The 20,954-nt window shown below is 46.3% G+C and overlaps 1 protein-coding gene across 1 annotated transcript; it reads right to left on the bottom strand.

The window, feature by feature from the left end:
- Positions 1-14,870: 14,870 nt before the first annotated feature.
- LOC127338036 (paired amphipathic helix protein Sin3-like 5) lies at positions 14,871-16,413 on the bottom strand. The gene is made up of 3 exons (XM_051364320.2): positions 16,042-16,413; positions 15,736-15,912; positions 14,871-15,647 (listed from the first exon to the last, which is right to left on the bottom strand). The coding sequence occupies exons 1-3, from the start codon at positions 16,071-16,073 to the stop codon at positions 15,470-15,472; spliced, it is 387 nt and encodes a 128-aa protein (XP_051220280.1). The 5' UTR covers positions 16,074-16,413; the 3' UTR covers positions 14,871-15,469.
- Between the last annotated feature and the right edge of the window lie 4,541 nt (positions 16,414-20,954).

Genomic DNA, 20,954 nt, shown 5'->3' with positions numbered 1-20,954 from the left:
TCTAGGTATGGATGCTTGCAATCCGTGCATAGACTCAAGTTGTACTACTCAAATACTTTCCTCTACCGAGATCTTCATAAGTCATCCGATATATTTTCTTTATGCAAAGGATAATGAGTAACGTGCCCAACTGTTGTTTGGTTAACTGCCGATGGCAAAACACCGTTACCCTACACAGAATCAAGTCCCCGGGCATCATCCTGGAGTGCAAAAAACTTCTGTCAGGTATGCATCACGAGCTCCCGATGGGAGTAATAGCCCCCGAGTGCCTGGGTGCACGCGCTTTGCAACCGAGTGCTGACTCAAACCTTCTTCCTTCGACTGCCCATTTTGTCGAGTCTTCATTTTATTGGGTGCGCGTCAGCGCTCTCGATGGGAGTAGCCCCCGAGTCTAGGTACGGATGCTTGTAATCCGTGCGTGGACTCGAATCCTTCATCCGATAACTTCTTATGTTTCCTTCGAATGCTTCCAAATTATTACGTCATTGCTGACGTGTAACTGCTGCAGGCTGATTTGACGGGCCCATCATGACGAGCTAGCCCTAGCCCTGCTCAATCAGTTTTTTAGGGCTTGACCACTATACGCGTAACGACCGAGGTGGCTCCTCGATTTTCGCGCAATCGTGGGCGTAGTGGGCCGTCAATTCCTTCCCTTCCTCAGGCGCCACGTGCTTACTTCAATTTTTCCTTGAAATCTCCAAGGGATAAAAAGTTCTCAATTTTCTCCACGGTTCCCGCAGCATCTCCTCATTCTCCCTCTTCTTCCTTCTTTCGCCATTGTCGCGCCGCCGCCACAGTTTCAATCTTCCTCAGATCTCGCAATGGTGAAGAAGAAGAACACCGCCGCCGCTGCTAGCTCCACCAGCGGAGGTACCGCTGCCAAGTCCTCCTCTTCTCTTCCGAAGGGGAGTGCTCCAAACGCCCCTCCCCCAGCTCCGGCGCCGCCAGCGCCGTCGGGCTCGATGGCCAAACCTAGGGACTGGGTAGCTTCAACCGTCACCAAGCGCGACGAAAAGAGGTCTCGAAGCTTAGGATTGATATCCTCCGACGCGGGAGATGTGATCCTTCCAGGTGCGATCTCTCGGCCTGATCCTCCTGCTGGATTTTCTGTGATGTTCTTATCTTTTCTTCATCGAGGCCTTTCACTCCCCACTCATGGATTCCTCCTCCATCTCTTGCGGACGTATGAAATCCAATTGTGGCAACTTACCCCCAACTCAATCCTCCATGTTGATGTGTTCATCACCCTTTGCGAGGCGTTTTTGGGCATTGAACCTCATTTCGGGCTGTGGAAGAAGATCTTCTATGTGAAAAGATACAGCAGTAGTAATGGGTACTTTGTCACCGGAGGAGTAGGTTTTGTTGCTCGCTCAGAAGTTAATTACTTTAATTTTCCAATGAGAGAGTCTGTGCAAGGATGGAGGTTGAAATGGTTTTACGTTAAAGATTCCTCGTCACCCGAATGTCGACTCCCCTGCTATGCCGACGTTACTGAAGCCAAGCCCAAGGACTCTTGGAAGAACATCCTCTCAGCCGACGAAAGGACCTCAGCCGAAGAATTGTTCGCCAAATTCCTTCGAATCAAAGAGGCCGACGGCCAAACTATGATTGGTACGGAGGTGGCAGCAGTTTTCCTGAAGCGCCGAATCCAACCAGTCATGGCCAGAGTTCACCCGATGTGGTTGTACTCAGGTCCAAAGGATGAGACCAGGATCAATGATGCCGATCTATCAGGAAAAGAGCTGCTTGACGAAGTTCGTCGTCTTACTTCCTTCAACCAGGAAGATTCGATTCCGCTGATCTCTTCTTATGCTCCCCTTGACGTTGATCATCCACCATCAGGGGTATTTTCCTTTTTTCACATCTCTATTATAGCTCCTTGCTTAGCCGACATGATTACCTTTGTTCTTACTTGTCATTCTTCTTTGCCAGATCCCTATAGCTTCTGAAAATACACGTGATTCACCGGGTGATACCTCTGAGGAGAAAGGCTCCTCAATCCCAGTAGATTTCCACACCATCGATCAAACATGTTTAGAGGATGAATATAATGGTCCAATGAGTCTTGAAGTTGCCCGCGCTGATCTTCCCTCCTCAGCCGATAATACTTGTATCGCAGATGGATCAGTGCGTAACGTCGACACTGATCGTGATACATTTGTTGATGCAGCTGCGGATGGGTTCAGAGCTTCTCCTGCGAAGAGATCAACCGGCGGTTTTACCGATGAAGATGATCTCTTCGACATGTAAGTAGTTCCTTTCTGAAAGTTATACTGTGCCTTTTTTTACCTTCCATACTTCTGTTATAATCACAGTCGACTGTTTACTTTTGCAGTGACGAGGGCTTTATCGAGCCTCCTCCTAAAAAGGCCAAATCTGATGCTGTTTCGCCGGTCGTGGTGGCTTCTGAAGCTTCGGCTCCTAAGGCTGCCCCCATGGCTCAAGCATCGACTGCGTCTTCCCTTTCCAAAGGGAAGGATATTTCTCCAACTGCTGCTACCGCGGCTCCTTTTTCTGTAAGTCCTCTTCTGATCTTAATACAAATTCCTTGGAGCGTGGCCTGTTTAATTGTTTTTCTTTCTCTCTTTAAGGACCTGCGTGGCGTTATCTCCTCTCTGGAGGTTTTCGCCTCTGGATTCACTTCTCTAGAGGCTGACAAAGTTCGGCTGCAAAAAGAAGTCAAATCTTCCTCCTCAAAACTGGATGGCGCAGTCAAGATAGCTGCCGCGGCTCGCCAAGAGATTGATTCTCTGAAGGAGGAGCTGGCCAAACTGAAAGGGAAGCTAAAGGAAGAAGAAGCATCCAGGCTGGTAGCTGAGGCTCGAGCAGCCGAAAAGGATGAAGTCCTTCGTCAATCTTCTTTGGCCTTGCTTGGTAATCTCTAACATACTTTTGTCGGGAGACGTTCTTATGGATTTAAACTTTTTGTCAATGACTGAATTTTTTTCCTTCTTTTGTGTTGCAGAGGCAGCAAACATTCCTGTCGATGCCCTGGAAAGAGTTCCAAATAATTCCCCGGCGAACGCGGTGTCAACGATTCTCGCTTCTCACCAGCTTACACAAGAGCTTCTTGTTAAGGGGAAGGGTGCTCTGGCGCGGATGCACTCGATGATCTTCCCCAAGATTAAGCAAGAGAAGACCCTGGGACAGCTGATCGATACCTTCGCGGTTGACACCAAGGAAGTCATCGAGGTATTCAAGCGTACATCGCGCACTTTTGGTGCTGTCCTAGCCTTCCAGCTTATGATGGGTTACGGCTTTAAGGGTGACATCGAGGAAATGACTAAGGGGCTTCCAAAAGGGCAAGACGGGCAGCCTATTGATTTGAGCACCTTTAAGGCATCTGCTCTTACGTGTGCCCGTCAGCTTCTTGAACTGGTTTCATCAAGGAAATCATCGACTGGCCCTAGTTCATCGACTCAAACACAGCTTCCTTGATTCTTGTACCAAACTTGTGCCTTGAGTTGATGGGAAACATTGCTCTGCCGCCAAACTCATGTTTTTGTAATAAACTTCGTGCTAGCATTTGTTGTAGGCCCAGTTTTGCTATGATATCACTTTCTTGCACTTCTCCCGATGGGAGTTATTTTGGACGTTGGGCTGTACCATATCCATCACTTTTTTATAGCCAATACTTCTTGCAGGTCTTCCCAGTGCCCTTATTTGCAGACGACTCGTCGGGTGCGCTTCCTGAAAGCGATCGGATGCAGCGCATGAAAGACCGAATAACACAGATGGAGAAGGATTTACGCAGCACTTATGCCTTAGCTGCTATCGTCAATAAAAAGAGCGAGATTGCAGCCGACGTGGAGCGGTACATTCTTGGCGAGCTGCATAAGGCTACCGAAAGTTTAAACTGTAAGTTTCTTGATCCTTTTGCCTGCTTGCTAGCAACTTCTTGTCTGAGTCTTTTACTAATTCTTTTGGCAGTCATAGCGTTGAACCCTGCGGAAGAGAACAAGCGGATACACGAGCGGGTGCATGCTTTGACTCAGCTTTCCTCATCCGAAGAGATTTTCTGGCGGGAACACTCGAAGGCTTCGGCCGTCGTCAAATTTCAAGATCGAGTGCAACAGGTCCACCAGTTCTTCGACAAGTGCTACAAGGCCATGAGGGTAGTTTGGAAAACAATGTTTCCTCTCAATGCAGTTCCCCCTACCCTTTTGACTTTGATGTCTGAATTTGGAAGTGCCAAGAAGGTTCGGGAGCTAGTAAGATCTCAAGTCTTTGCAGGGGCCAAATGTACGCTTGCCCTTGTGCTTGCTTGTTATCCTTCAGCTTGCTTGCTGTCTATTGCCAATGCAACTGGTGATTTCGAGGAGCTGTACCCGAAGGTTTTAGCTCCTGCTCATGTAATTGTCGACAGGCTTGAGGAGATGTCAAAGGTACCTGAGGAAAAGGAAACTCCGCAAGGGTGATGTAAAGGTGTAAAGTTACTTTTGTAAATTGTATTGGCTAATTCATCCGAGTGTTCGGGTTTTTTGGGCCAAAAACTTCTTATCTGGTTGGTACATGAATGTGTACTTTTACCATGCCGTTGGCAAATATTTAAAGGGGCGAAGCTTAATTGCCCGTTGGATGTATGAGTACTAGTTGGTTAGCAAATCATTATGAGTGATCAGCTCGTGTTGCAGGTTTTGCTAAACCTGTTGTATGCGCAACTTTGCTTTCAACCGTTTGTAAATTTCGACAGTCATTCCCGAATTTTTCGGGTGTAATGGTTCTGCCGATAAGCCCGTTGCTCTCTGATATTTCCATAAGTGAAATATCGAGCGTGGGTTGTGTGTAAGTTTTTCCAAACTCTTGCTTTATACGGCACTCGTAGAGGCATCTGAAGCAGAGGGAAAGGTGACGTCATTGTAGCACTCGTAGAGGCTTGTTGGAGCACGATCTTCCGCCCTGTACTATGTTTGCATAGTGATGGGGCTTAGAAGTTTGTAGTTACTGCAATGCTTAACAAGAATCGAAGCTTTAAGTTCTTATTAATAAGGTAAGCATGATGCTAGAGGGCGAAAAGAGGAAGGCCCTGTTTATAATGAAGGGAAAAAAAGAAAGTAAAGGCTGGTAAACTGCTTAGTCGAGGAAGGGGTTCTTTTCTTCTTCTGGCTTCTTCTCCGCGTTAGTGATTGCTGCAGCGTTGCTGGTTTCATCAGGGGTTTGAGCGGTGGTTGCCAGCGTCTTGCTTTCTCCTAAACCTTCTGTGCCATCAACTGCCGAACCCTTTGCTGCCGAAGCTTCTGCTGCCGAAGCTTTAAGGGCGAGAGCGGCTGGCTTCTTCTTTATTTCCCGACCATCTTTTTCTTCCTTGATCTCTCGTAAAGACAGCTTGGGCGGAAGGTCGATGATTTCTTGCTGTTTCCCGAACTTCGCAGCAATCCTCTGAAAGTCGCGATCGCAATTGTCCGAGCGTGAAAAACTTCCATGGACTGTGAGGTTTGTCCCATTGTTCCCAGGCATTTTCAGCTTGAGGTATGCATAATGCGGCACAGCCATGAACTTGGCATAAGCTGGTCTTCCGAGTATAGCGTGATACTGTGATTCCCAGTTCACTACTTCAAACTCGATTTTCTCCTTCCTGAAATTATCGGCTTTGCCGAAGATGACATTCAGGTAAGCTTTGCCAAGAGAGTATCCCGGTGCGGTTGGGAGGATCCCGTGGAAGCAGGTGTCTGTTTCTTCCAGCATGCTCATGGTGATCCCCATACTCCTGATTGTATCGACGAATATCAGGTTTATCCCGCTTCCGCCATCCATAAACACTTTGCTCATCTTGAACCCTCCAATTTGTGCCTCGACTACCAGAGCGGCATGTCCTGGTTTTGGTATGGTCATCGGATGATCTGTTCGGCTAAACGTAATGCTCTGAGAAGACCAGTCGACGTATTCAGGGATGTTTGCCATGATGCTTTCTGCCAAATTGATCTCTCGGGTGAGCCTCTTCATCTCTCTTTTTGAAACGCCTGTCCTGTGGATCATACTCATTTGCCCACGTGGCGGTGGGAATGCCTCGTTGGGTTGAGCCTGCTGGACTTGGTGCTGCGGTGGAGGTGGTGGCGGTGGTGGTAGCTGTTGTTGGCCTGACTGCTGGATGAGTTTGTGCATGTCAAGGAACTGTCGACAGTCCCTGAGCAGGTGACTCGACTTCGTTTTGCCGTCTTTGGAATCGACATATGAATGTAGGTAACAAGGGGCGTTGACCTGTTCAGCGTAGGGTAGTTCGGGAGTCCTCTGCTGCCGTGGTTTATAGTTACCACGGTTCCCAGAGTTGTTCCGGTTACCATCGTGCCCGTCGTCTCGGTCGCCCTGCCGATCGGCATACCCTGCTGCTACCAGATTGTTATCATCGTAGTTGCGGTTTTTCCTCCTCTTGTGTCGATCCCTTCGGCTACCCGAGTCGTGCTTCGGCTGATCATCGTCTTCGTCATCGGCTATGCTGCGTGGCCTTCGCACGTTATCTTCGCCGTCGGCCCAGCTGTTGGCAATTTCCATTAACTTGGTTATGGTTTTTGGCTTCTTGCGCCCGAGTTCTTCTATGTAACTTTCCCGCTGGACGCCGTCGCTGAAAGTGTCGATTGCTCTGTCGACAGATACGTCTTGGCATCATTCAGGAGCTTTGTGAATCTCCCAATGTAAGAACGCATCGACTCCTTCTGCTTCTGCCGACAATTCCGTAGCTCTTCGATCCCGACGGGCCTCTTATATGTTGCTTGGAAGTTGGCAACGAAGGCGTGTACTAGGTCATCCCATGATTTGACAGAACCTTTCGGCAGACCCCGTAGCCAGGCCCGTGCTGAATCCTTCAAGTAAAGTTGTAAGCATTGCATTGCCGCTATCTGGTTTCCTTTGTGCAAGATCACTGTCTGCAGGTAATCATCTATCCAAGATCTTGGTTCTTGCTGCCCATCGTACTTGGCGGCGTCAGTAGGGGTAGGCTTAAACTTTTTAGGCGGCATTGGTTCGCGTATCTTGTAACTTAAACAGTCGGCTCCCCTGAGCTCGCCGTCGTACTCCTGGTCTTCATCCGAAGAATCGCTATCGTCGTCTTTCCTGGTGGCGCGTCGACGCCTTGCTTTGTCGATCCTGCTCTGGGTGATCTCGTCCCGAGCGTCTCTCGCATGATGTTTTGACCCACTGCCTTGGGCCATAGTTTTTTCCTTTTGCGGGACCAGGTTGTTTCCCAATATCGCGAGACTCTCGAGGGCACCTCGGTGAGCCTGAGCCATAGATCCTTCAGGGCGCTGGTTGATGAGGTAAGCGGCGAGGTTGGCCGTTGCTGCTGCAACGGTTTTTGGCCGTGGCATGCCCGCGGTATCCGTGGTCATGAAAGATTTAGTCAGATTTGACGTTATCTCTCTGGCGTCATCTTCCGAAAGCCTGGACATCCTCGACCGGTGCTTGCCTGCTCCCTGGGTGTTTCGGGAGGCACTCCCCTGTGAACCCCTTCGTCGTTCGCTGGATCGATCCGCAGCAGTTAAGCGTCTCTCGAGGGAGGCTTGCTCTTTCGACAAGTGTTCTCGGTTTTTCTCTAGTATGGAGCGGTAAGCATTGAGGGTTCCGACCGAAGTTCCTGCGGGGAGCGGTGTGTTGTTGAGTACTGCTGCCCGTGCTGCCGCCCACTCCTCATCCGCAATGGTGTAATCGCTATCGCGGTTGCTGGCGCTGTCCTCAAAACTTGCCCTTCTGCTAGAGCGGGGGGTATGGTCCTCGTCTCCTCTGCGCCTTGCGTTCCCTGTGTTATTGGCGACATAGACCTGATGGCGTGCCACCCTCTGGTTGGTTCGTAGGATGGTGCTGTCGATACTGTCTTCTCCCGATAAATACTGGGCGTTGCAGATGAATGGCGTGTCGGTAGATCCCAGTCCGTGCCTGGTGTCGCAGTTCAGGCAATAATACGAGGTTAACTTCGAAGATGAAGAATCGTCCGACCCTACTGACATAGAGGACGTCGAGCGGGGAGCCGATTGTGTAGGAGAGCACGTTGATCCTGTTAGGCCAGCCAACAGATCGACTGAAGACGATGCGTTCGAACTTGTTGATCCGGAAGTGGGGGATTCCAGCAGTTGAAGGATTCCTTCTGCGTTGACGTTGTAATGGACGCTGCCGAAGGTCATCTCCATGTTCTCTTGTAGATCCGAAAAGTTTGAACGGGAGGACTCGCTGTGTGGAGTAAACTCGTAGGAGCCGAATCGAATCGGGCTTCCCAGGACGGGCGACGATGGTGTCGATGAGGTTGCTGATGAAGTTACTGGCGAACTTGCTGGCGAAATTGCCAGCAAGTTTGCCGATGAGGCTGCCCATGTCAAGATCCGATAAGCCGATTCCCAGCCTTTTGCCAAAACGGTTCCCACAGAAGGCGCCAAAAGTAGAGGGTGCTCCTCGGCAAAGACCTCCGATAAGGGCGTACGGGTGATGGAATCCTGCAAGCTGACACGAGACATCAGTACACAGACAAGCGGGGAGAGCGATTTACCCAGGTTCGGGGCCCTCGATGAGGTAAAACCCTTACGTCATGCCTGTCTGTTCTTTGATTATGATGAAAACAGGTTACAATGGGGTGCCGAATACTTCGGCTGAGATCTAGTCGAGATTGGTGTTGCTAGGGTTCCCTAGCTCTAAGCTTTTCCTGGCTAAGGTTGCTAAGATTGTTCGTGTCCTCCAGCAGCCCCTCTCCTGGCCTTTATATAGGAGGCCAGATCTCAAGAGGTCTAACCGAATATGACTAGAATTACAGTAATTTAGATCCAATCTTTCCTTGTTTGTTCGCTCCCTTGTCTTGCCTGTCAAGGAATCTTCTGGTGCGCCGGCCTAGTGGCCCATCTAGCCTTCAGGTGTCTTCATGGGCCTCCAGTTGATCAATACAGGATAGGGCAACGTCGGTTACTCGAAGGGTAATGCCCACGTCATCATCTCTGCCTCGGGGGACAGAGCTCCAGTCGTGGTGGTGGGGGACTCCCGGCGGTGGCCTCTAGGGTTCTTCTGCGGTGGCGGAGGTGGTGAAGTCCACTAGAGTGAGGAAATTTGGCGATTCTGCTCTGTTTTCTTCCTCGTGGTCATGGGGGTCTGGATGTATGGGCATGCGGAAGGGATGCCATGCGGTGGGTTCTGCCATGCCCGAGCTTCCAAGGACGAGTTCGCTCGATTTCTTCCTCGTTCCAAGGGCGGTAGGGGGCTGCGTCGCCGGCTTGATGGGTATATATATGCTCTTCTCCCTATCAGGAGAATCCACTTAATCTACGACTCTAATTTTACTCTGTTTTTAGTGCTTCCGTGATTCCCCTTTTAGTCGCACTATCCTGCTCTGCTATGCGATTGCGCTCAGCGGCCACCGGCCACCAATTCCAGAGGAAAGTGACATCCAAGTTTATGTTATGTCCAAGACGATCACAACTTACAGAACTTAGGCCAGTTGCCCTGTGCGCTAGCTCTCGGCAAGATCTGCAGTGGGTCGTTATTTGTCCGCTAGGCAGGCTTGCAGGTTGCAACGAAGAAAAGTAGTAGTAAAATATGTACTGGTCCTGCTTAGCCTTGGATGATAAGTTACTTAGGCTTGATCAGTCGGCCAAATCAATTTTGCGTGACTATTTTTCCTCTGATTTTTTTCGTATTTCCGTGATTCCCCTTTTTGGGATTTTGTTGATTCAGAATGTTTCAGCAGGTTATTTGTTCTCTGTATTTAGTTCTGTAGGTAGTGAATACAATGTACAACATCTGGGTAGTGGATAGATTGGTAAATCTTATCATCTTAGTTGCTTTACCTACAATGTCTGGGGGTTAGGGATTGTTTCTGTTGTTCCAATAGCTGCACACAGCTAGCTTCGGTTGATTGTTTTTCTAGTTTAATTTTGATTAGTTAGTAGGGGGTGGGTAACTCCGCCTATTCCATAATTTTTTCCTTAAGCTACGCTTAAGTTGAATAGCCGGTACCAAACCCAGGATAAGGAGGAGGGGCCACGCTTCACTTATTTTCTAGTATATCATACAAGCAGTTAGATATATGAATTTTACAAATCATTTTTTCATCATTCAAATATCTCTGGACATTCAACTTTTTCGCACTAGTATTGTAGCTCAGTTTAGTCAAACGGAACGACACGTTTCCAACATGAAACACATTATATGACATATATATCATAGCACACGAATCTTTTTTCAATAATAAATAGTACTACCATATATAATCACATATGATTCCTACATATTTGTTGTTACATCTCTGATAAGTACTTGATCAACATAGGATGGTCCCAATTTCTGTTGTGTTTTCCTTCTGCTCTTTTGTGATGTCAGTTGTTCCCTTGTGTTAGACACTAAGGATACACTTGGCTGGAGCATTTGTTGTAGTTCATCATTAGATCCTGGTATGCCTCTTCGGTTATGTCTTTATGCGGATCTTCACTGTATTCATTTTGGCTGACACCATCAATGTTTGTGCTGGTGGATACTGCATCCTGTATGCCTCAGATCTTGTATTTGTTTGGGAATTGTCCGTACCTGTAGTTTCATTAAGTTGCTGGAATTTGTTTGTATTCCCTCGAGTATGAACCTGCGTGTATTTCAGTAATTACGATTGAATTAATTTACTGCAAAGCATCATCATTTTACATAGGAGTAATTTTTTAATTTAATTACCCGGTTGATATGCATGTTGTTAAACATACTTATATCCAACTGATCATCATCATCTTCTGCAAATAATTTAGAAGTTGATCCTTGATTTGTTAGACCACCAAGCAGCAACCCTGTGTATGAGAATCCTGCCTGCAATTTGATATGTTTTTATATTTTTCTGCCGACTTGAAACCTCAATCCTCCTTCTCCTTCAATATCATTTGTTGTGTCACAACTATTTGAGTAGATCCTTGAATCAACCTGCATAAGAGTGAATATAACATTGTAAACTATAAGCACATAACACAATATATATATTTCTTTCTTCATTGTTTCTTCTCAGTTTTATTTTCTTGTCTCAGTCTCCCTGTCTCAGGTCCTTCTCTCATTATATGAATTCCTCTTTATTTTTATTTCTTAATCCTCTTTCTATTTCTATTTCTCTTTATCTTTATTCCTTTTTTTCTTCTCAGTTATATTTGCTTGTCTTAGTCTTTCTGTCTCAGTCTCTCAGTTTATTTAGGTCCTTCTCTCAGTCTCTTTCAGGATCTTCATTATTTCAGTGTTATCAGCCTGTGTTTCTATCACATGTTCTCAGTTTTAGTATTATTTTCTCAGTCTTTTCTTTCTGTCTCAGTTCTTCATTTTTCTTTCTTCAGTCTCTAGTTAGGTCCTTTCAGTGTTTGTTTAATTCATTCTTATTTCTCTTTTCCTTAGTTTCTTCAATCTCTCAATCTTTGTTCTCAGTCCATGCTTAGGTCCTTCTCTCATTCCTTAGTCTCTTATTTTTCAGTTTTAGTCTTTCATTAGCTCACCTCATTTTCTTAGTCTTCATTATTAGCTCAGTCTTTTCTTCAGTTCCTCTCTGTCTCGGTTTAGTTGGCCGCATCAGTCCCAGTAATTAACCCACAAAAGATCCATCATTCCAGGCGGTATTAGTTTTGCAAGTTATAGTTTCATGGTACATCGTATTTCTAAGCTACAAAGCACCCGACCCAAACTTAATTCTTGCCCACTCAAGAGTTGTACCGCGTGTTGGTGCCGGCGTTTTCCGTCAGGCCGAGAGCGACCCTTCCATTTCATTTCCGCGGTAAGGAGGTGCATATGCAGTCGCTGCTAGTTTCCGTTGCGTGGTTGCCCTGCATTTGGGATATGGTTTTTTCACTTTCTTGGATGGGTAAAGTGTGCTTTTGAGTTGTGTTCATGGCCGAAGTTTTGGTGGTGGCTCCGGTTATAGTGGGTGGAGCTTAGCGCTTTAAGTTCTACCTGCATTATTGGAGGTTAAAAGCCCAGGGTTTTTATGAACTGTCCTTGTGTTCCTTTTTCTTGGTAGTAAGCATTTTTTTTCCTACTTGGATGCTCAAGATTTGGTTTCTAGTGCATTGTGGAAGAAGGAATCCGTGGTTAACTTGATATTCCTGTGGTCATTTCAGGTTCCAAGGAGTTAATCTGTTGTTTTTTTGGTTAGGACGCAGTGCAAATTAAGCTGAAAGGGACAAGTCTGTGGCTATCAATGCATGTGTGGTAGGTACACTCCAAGCTCACTCAGGTGCTGTGTTCCTGAGGCCTGCTAGCTTCCAACCTTTCCCCGGGAGGAGCGGCCATGAGGCAGCTTTTTTGTGTTCGTTGTAACTTTTTTGTTTTCTTATTTTCTAAGTGTTTGTCTCTGTTTGTTTGCGGATTGTGAGCTAACAATCAGAGTGAGCTGTAATCCGCTAAGCAAACAACAGGTGGAGCAGCTACCGTAGCGGGTAATTCAATTTACTCATCTTTTTAATCATCAGTGATAAGATTCCTGACTAGGGGCTTTTGCTTCTCTTAAGCATGAGGGTTTTGTGTTCTTTTAGAATACAATCGACTATTTCTATGGAGATAAAGACAATTAAAAGGGGGCTTCATTTCTAGACCAACAATGCTGAGTAGAGGAGAAGGTGTGCCGGGGGTGAAGAGAACCTGAGCAGAGAGTGGATGAGATCAAGTTTCCCCATCTGGATCTGCCTTCTTTAGTATGCAGGTTCTCTCATTCCCCTCCAACGTGGATCTCTCTATTTTTGTTCCTCTGGCTCTCTCCTTTTTCTCAGATTTCTCATCCTCGTCTCGTTTCCTATGTTGTGGCCATCGTTGTTCGTTTGTAAGGGCCAAAAAAACATTCAGATATAGCAATATTGGGCTTTCCCTTCTTTTAGTCCAGGTCATTATCAGATGCGCGACTTAAATGAGTTGGGTGATGTATCGACTAGAAAAATTAGAGAAGAAAACCGGATTGAATTGTAAGCGACGTATTAAATGAGTTGGGTTTTTTTTTCTAGCGGAAACTGTTTTTTATAAGGATGAAGTGCTCAGAGTGAATGAGTAAATGAGTAGTACCTATGTCAAAATGTGACTTATGCCAAATTGTGTTTTCAGCTAGATGATGTTTAGACACTCCCACTTAATAAAACCTTTAGATTTCATAGATTTGATACAAGTTACGGCAAATAGCTTCACCAAAGAAATAGCTAACAAACAACGAACTGAAAAGCAGGAACAACATAAGGTGGGGTCGGCTTTTCCAAACAGGTCAAAACCAAAGGTAAACTATATATGCTTCATTTGCCGAGAGCTCCACGTGCAGCAACAACTTTAGCTTGCCTGCCATCTGAGATAAACTTTCCCTCACCTGCACCTTTGTTGTTGTTGGAGTCCGAAACTGCAAGAGTATCACAAATTTATAAATGATGTCAGCCGGGCGTCTAAGCACTGTAGCCTCAAAATTATGCTTATTGCACACGTTCCAGAGAGCATAGCATTGGGACGCAAAAAGAGTCCAAAGAAGTCTCCGCGGCCTACCCGTAGAGCTAGTGACAATGGCATAAAAAACGAACAAAAGAGGTAAGGCTCCAGGCCTCCAACTACACTCTAGCAACTGACGGATAACACTCCAAACAAATGTAGCTATCGAAGATGATAAGAACATGTGGTCCGCAGGCTCTGCTTCTTCACACAACGCACAAGACGATTTAGGGCCAACTGTCAGATGAAGATTCATATTTTAAGAGGGAGCTTGGCCATCCAAATCTACCTGAAGTGAACGACCGAAGCTCCCTGCGAGAGGATGTTATACATAGAGCCGACCATATGTTACCTGGAGGGGTCAAACGCCCACGAAATTTTGTCCAACCGAGGTGCCATCTGAGTATTGTTTATTATGATTTGCAGTTCCCGCTACTCCTCTATTTCCATGTTTCGTGTCCCAACTTTGCACCATGAGTTGGGTACATCAAATTGCAGAACATCAAACCCGCACAAGCTGAACTAGCCTCAAAGGTTTTGAATGACCGCATGAAACACACACCCTAGTAGGCAAGAACCTTAGGTTGTTGGACGTGTTGTTGGTCTACGAAAGATGCCTTGCAAAGCAAGTTGTCGAACCAACATTTGCCGCTGAATTTTTTATGAAGTAGACATGGAGCACAAAAGATATTAATAGGTAAGTTCTCTAAGTGGACCGCACATTGACACTATCATCTCCACCACAACGCTTCACATGATCTACGATGAGAATAAAGACTTGTGACTATTTCTTTATGACGAAATCTTTAACCTAGGGAGGTTTTCGCCAAGAACACGAGGGCATATCATAATGAAAAATGAGAAAACGACTCCCACCTTCAATCCAACACCCATCCTTCAAAAGAAGCACGAATGCTACTCTTTTTTAGAAGAAATCCTAGTTGTATTTCTGATACCACCTTTTATAAGTCTTTTAGGACACCACCAAACAAACACACGAGCTCAAGGCTTTTTAGTGAAACACAAGAAAATTTTAAAAGACACAACATCTCCAAATAAAACTAGCAATGGAAAGTATCAAGGCCTATGCAAGACTCTAAACTCTTCCCCATCGCCCACCAGCATCAACGCATTAGCCTCGAAAGTCCTTGCCAGCTCTGCCGCCATGATCTTCAGGGATTCTCCAGCTTCACGCTTCATATTTCCGAGTAAACTCCAACTTAGTTTTTTCCCTCTTCTCTGGGGTCAGCTATGCTCCAGACACAATAGCAGAGGCGGAGTACGAGTCAAGGCCTCTAAACTGCTCACATACCTCATCAACTTCTCTTTTTCTTCTCCTTTGATCATGATGCTCCATTGAGCAAGGGTATAAGCCACTCTTCTCCACAATACCTGCATTTCCACCCAAGGTATTCGATTGAACACCATGTCATTCCTTGTTAGCCAAATGATCCTCAAAATGGCAGCATTGATCATATTTAACACTAGATTCTATTTCTTATTGTTCCATAGCTTAGAAGTTTCAACTAAAGTTGAAGAAGGGAAGTTAATACCCAAAACTCTCTTAAATTCTGACCACATTTTGGAAGCAACAACACAATCAAAGAATAAGTGATGCCAAGGCTCTTCCTCATTGCAAAAAACATAGGCCAAATCATCTACTGATTGCCTCTTGACCAGGTTATCTCTTTTGAGAATCTTATTGTGCATCAGTAGCTAAAGGAAGAAATGAACTTTAGGAGGAACTTCAGTGCTCCAAATAGAATGTATATTAACAGGACCAATTCCTCTAAAGTTGATAATAGCAACACACCAATGCCATTCTACGTGGCAAAAAGCAATAGACCAGTTTATTCTGCGAGCACGTCCGTAAAACCTGCATCTACTAAAGCAACCAACTCCATTTCCAATTCTTCTACGGCATACAAACATTTCATTTACATGGTAATGTATAGACCAACAATCTAATTAAGCAACGCAACTATACAGGATGAGGTTGGAGCACCAAAAGGAAGGCAGAGCATGGTGAAACAAAGTGCAGCCCCTGAGAAAAGACAGAGCACGGTGCCAGTGGGATGCATCCAGAGGATCAGCGAGAGCCGTCGTCGTCGAGGCTCACGTCCCTGACGAAACAGGCGGCGAGGTCATCTACCCCAACGACCTGGATCTTGTACCCCTTGGGCAAGAAGGTGTTGAATCCAACGAGGAGGCCCGGGCTGTCCTGGAACAGTGCCTTCACCTTCGACACCACCTCGGCGATGCCGATCCTGCGCGCACGCGTTCCACCAGTCACAAAATCAGTCGTGACAAGATCGAGTCCGAACCTCGATGGATGCACGGATCACTAATGTCTACCTGTGGTTCCTGAAGTCGTCCATGACGCGAAGGAACTCTTGGTACGTCGCGGGATTGTGGTCCTTGAACGCCTCCTTCACCGCCTCCACGTAGCGGAGCGCATCCTCCGCCGACGCCGCCGTCCCGGCGGCTTCCTCCTCCAAAGCCTCTGGATTCTTCCCGGCGTGCATTGGTGACCTGAATTAGTTCAGACGACGAGCGAGCGACAACTGAACCTCGTGATATGACCGCACGTGATGGTACTAGTTTTGAAATGTTTATAACAGATTAAAGCACGTAATACTCTGCAGTGCAGGCAGGGCGTACCTGTGACTGGCGAAAGAAGAGTAGCTAGCCATGTTGGATGAACTTGATCAGGGCACGCGAGAAGCAGATCCCCGAGCGAGCACAGGTGATTGATCGAGTAGTGCTGTTTCTCTGGTCTCTGGACTATGGAGAATTGGAGGTAGAACTGGAGCGAGGGCGGAGACACGTACTAGAAAGAGCTTGCGCTTGGCAGTGAATCCGCCGATTTGAGAGACGGAAGTGAGAATGTGAGATGGGAGGAGGGGGGATATCTCAACAGACAGGAACTGCAGAACGATCGACATCTAGCTGTTACTCGCAGATTGACTGGATCAAAGACTGCCTGGGCGCCTCGGCCGGGTTCAAGATCCACAATCCATGGAAACCCAGTCAAGCAGACTAGCAGAGGACTAGCTCACTGGACTGGACTCATCCGGAAGCAGAAGCCACAGAGCGCAGCCATGTATACTCGCCAGCGATCCATCGCGCATGCAAGACGCTATGGATTTTTGTGAGTTACTGAATCGCTGATGACACCCTTCACGTTGCTTGGATTAGTTCAGCCAAGACAAGACACTGAGAGTATGGATTTTTCAGCTTGGGGAACGAACTTTTTTTTTTTTTTTGAAACGGGGGCAAAAGCTTTGCCCCAATCCATTAATTAAGAGAGAGTGTTTGGGCAAGATAGCCCTTACAAAAACGAACCAAGGAGGGAAGACCTCACTCTCCCGGCATGATTTCACCCAAACGTTTAGCACCCGCCAACACCCACAAGCGGGCTTCTTTCTTAATCTTATGTAACAACACAAAAAAGGGGGAATGCTTGTTGCGGAAAACGCGTGCATTTCGCTCATTCCAAATTTCCCAAGTAACAAGAAGTGTGAGGGAGGCAACGGCTTTGCGGTTAGGCGTCGCACCGCTAGTCATGGAGGACCACCATTGCTTGACCGAGAGGCCCACCCATTGCGAAGGTTGAATGCCGGTGATGCCAAGCCACGTCCTTATCGAGATCCAAAGCCGAGCGGTGAACCGGCACTCCACAAACAGATGATGCACCGACTCCAAAGATTGCTTGCAAAGGGGGCACACGCCACAATTTGGCCAACCCCTTTTTTGAAGCCGGTCGGCGGTCCAAATCCGGTTTTGGAGAAGAAGCCATGCAAAGAACTTCGCTTTCGGGGTGGCCCAAACCTTCCACACCGTCTTATGCATGAACGAACATTTCAACACTACTACCAAGTGAACGAGGACTACTAGTGTATTACTACACTACTACCAGGTCGATCATCATCTTTTTAGATAAATGGAATATATCTATTATTATATACTAAAAGCACAATACGGAAGTTTAAAATAGAGACACCACGTTAATCCACATCATCGCAAATATTTTTAACTGTTGGATATGTAATTTACGGTTAGGATATAGCGGAAAATTACGTAACTATTTTGTTCACCTAGACTACTTACGTGTCAAAGGAAAAAAATGTGTAAACTTGCTACACCAGGAGAGTCCGTGCATCCCTGAAAAAGAAAAGGTACGTGCATGCCTCTCAAAAAAAGGAATCCGTCCATGCTATTACAAAAGAAAAGAAAAAAACATATACGTGGACGTACATCTGTCCAGAGATATGCCAAGGAAAAAAAACACATACGCTGATGGCACAATATGAAAAGGTTGCACGGTAGAGATATAACGATCGGTCTAATCCATAAATTTGGTCATTATATATTTACCTATCGGCACAAATATGTCAATGTAATTTTTACGAAAGCATCAATGCTGTGTGAACAAAATCCTATTTCAAAAAATAATGACGGCGAACTGAAATCGTTATACGTACATAATAGTAATTATTCAAAACATTGCGATCTACACTAATTATAACATTTATAAAGAGAAAAAGGGCAAAATATCCAACCGTTAATTGACACTTTTTTTAAAATAATATATTATAAATTTGGTCATTATATATTTACCTATCGGCACAAATATGTTAATGTAATTTTTACGAAAGCATCAATGCTGTGTGAACAAAATCCTATTTCAAAAAATAATGACGGCGAACTGAAATCGTTATACGTACATAATAGTAATTATTCAAAACATTGCGATCTACACTAATTATAACATTTATAAAGAGAAAAAGGGCAAAATATCCAACCGTTAATTGACACTTTTTAAAAAATAATATATTATAATCGCTAGATTTTCGTAACTGTGTTGAAAATATTATTAGACCTTTAGTCGGTTAAATCTATTTCCACCTATCATGTGCGTTTTAGCGCCAGCCACACATCCGCTACGACCTAGGCTTAGCACATTTAGCATATTGTATTGTGACTACCGTAGGAGAAAATAAGTCGAGCAACTATCCATAATTATTTCTCCCGGTTCCATGGGAAAATGGGTCTGCCACCAATAGAAAATCATCAAAGAAATATGTCAATCTAATTTTTTACAAACGCATCAATGTTGTGTCCTATTTCAAAAAAGAATAACGGTAGACTGAAATCATTGTATATATATAATGGTAATTAATCAATAACGTTGCGATCTACACTAATTATAATATTCGACAAAGAGAAAAATGGCAAAACATCCAATGGTTGATTTGACACACTTTTTTAAAATAATATATTATAACCGCCAGATTTTTTAACTTTATAGAAAAGAGTTATCAAACCTTTAATCGGTTAAATTTATTTCCACCTATTACCTGCGTTTTAGCGCTGGCCACGCATCCGCTAAGCCTGTTATCACCAGAATTTGACCGAGTCAGAGGTGGGCCGCGATCAAGATGGGCTTGAAGAATATACATGGAAGAAATACATGAATCGGCCTTATATGCAAAGTTTAGGCTAGTTTGCCCGTGTATCTGTAATATAGTAGGATACGTGTCGGTTAGGTAGAGTTTGGCTCGTGCCCGGTTGGGATTATTCCCACGTTAGAAAGTCTACGGACTATAAATATGTATCTAGGGTTTATGAAATAAACAACAATCACGTTCACCACAAACCAATCTAGGCGCATCGCCAACTCCCTTGTCTCGAGGGTTTCTTCCGGGTAAGCATCATGCTGCCTAGATCGCATCTTGCGATCTAGACAGTACACGTTTATTCGCTGTTCATGCGTTGCTCGTACTGAAGCCTTTTTTATGGCGAGCAACGTAGTTATCTTAGATGTGTTAGGGTTAGCATTGTTCATCGTATCATATGCTGTCGTCGTGCAACCCTGAGACGTCTAGCCGCCCTTACACCTATCTTAGGTGTAAGGGCGGCACCCCGCTTGATCATTATTTAGTAGATCCGATCCGTTATGGTTGCTCCTTGTTCTTCAAGGATTAGTTTAATATCTGCATAGTTAGGCCTTACAAACGGGTTGAAGGATCCAGTGGCGCGTAGGGTGTAGTTTGCTAGCCCTAGACAGGATGTTCCGAGGATCAACTTCGTGTTGGTTTTTAGGCCTTGCCTAGGGTCGGTTTACGATCACCGTGCGTGGCCGCCAGGCTCAATCACGAGTAGGATGTTCCGATTATGTGGTGAAAACCCTAAATCGTAGTAGGTCGTTTTAGCTTTATTTCGATCAAGCAGGACCACCATATATTCGTACACCCCGTACGGATCATGGGTGGATCGGCTCTTCGAGCCGATTCACAGGACAACCTGAGAGCCGATCGAGGCTCGTATTTAATGTTTACGTGTATGCCATGCAGGAAACTAAGCGAGGCACATCCATCACCTTCCTGACCAGGTATAGGTCAGGTGGCACGCCCTTGCACCAGCATCGGACGTGCGTGTCGAGTCTTTGCGGGCCGTCGCTCGGAGGGACCAGGGCCAGCCGCAGTCCTGGGAGCCTCCCGGCTCTACCGTGTTGCCCGTCGCTGCTCGCCGGTGGGTTTCTGACCGCAACACATTCTGGCACGCCCGGTGGGACAATCGTCGACATCAACCGCATCGCCATCTACATCTGAGATGGCGGAAGGCACTCCAGTCACGTACGAGGATCTGACCGAGGAACTCAAGAAGAAGTATGACGAGGTCAAAGCGATCCTCGAAGCCGACCTCATCGGCTCTTTTCACAGAACCCGCTCACATGGCATCAGGTGGAAAGGGTTCTCACCTGAAGGCGCGCTCGATGGAGTGGACCTGTCCGCCCTGTCAGAAGAACGCACCAGGTCCCTGCGTCAGGAGATTAACTTCATGGTAGCTCACTCGCTGCACCGCCATTCTGAGAGCCTGGTGAACACTTTGGAGCGTGTCGCTCTTCGGGTGATCCAGGAAATCATGAGGCATCAGTACTCTCCGTCAGGACCAGCTCTCGGGACTTACCAAGGAGAGATGCCACTCCAGTCCCGTCCACCGCTGCCATTCGCGTTGGCAGCACCAGAAGTGCCGAATTCACCGGCATACGTCGTCTACAAGATCGGTGGTGACCCTAGTGACTACCAGTTCTTGCATGAGGCGCCTAAGGAGATCCCTCACGGATACACGTGCACATACGTGTCGGATCGCGAATCGGGCACTCACAAACCAGATCGCAATGAGGACTTCTGAACAAGCGGGAGGAACTTCGGCAACAGATCTTGAGAAGCGTACGTGGCTAGCTAAGTATGCCACTCCGACAAACCTCCGTAGCTCAGCTCCTGCAGCTTGGCTCGTAGCTGGAAAAGCAAGCATGGCTGGCTAAGTATGCCACTCCGGCGAATCTTCAGAGTTCGACTCCTGCAGCCAGCACCGCGGATCAAATCAGTACAATCCTGAGAGACCAGTTCGGCATGGTGCCGAAAAGGAGGACAATCGGCTATTCCAAGCCGTACCCCAACGAGTACGAGTTGATCCCGCTACCACCCAAATATCGGCTCCCTGATTTCTCCAAGTTTAATGGATCAGATGGTTCCAGCTCCATCGAGCATGTGAGCCGATATTTGGCA

The sequence above is a fragment of the Lolium perenne genome, chromosome 3 (genome assembly GCF_019359855.2).
Source record: "Lolium perenne isolate Kyuss_39 chromosome 3, Kyuss_2.0, whole genome shotgun sequence".
NCBI lineage: Eukaryota > Viridiplantae > Streptophyta > Magnoliopsida > Poales > Poaceae > Lolium > Lolium perenne.
This window is presented reverse-complemented; position numbering and strand designations above follow the sequence as displayed.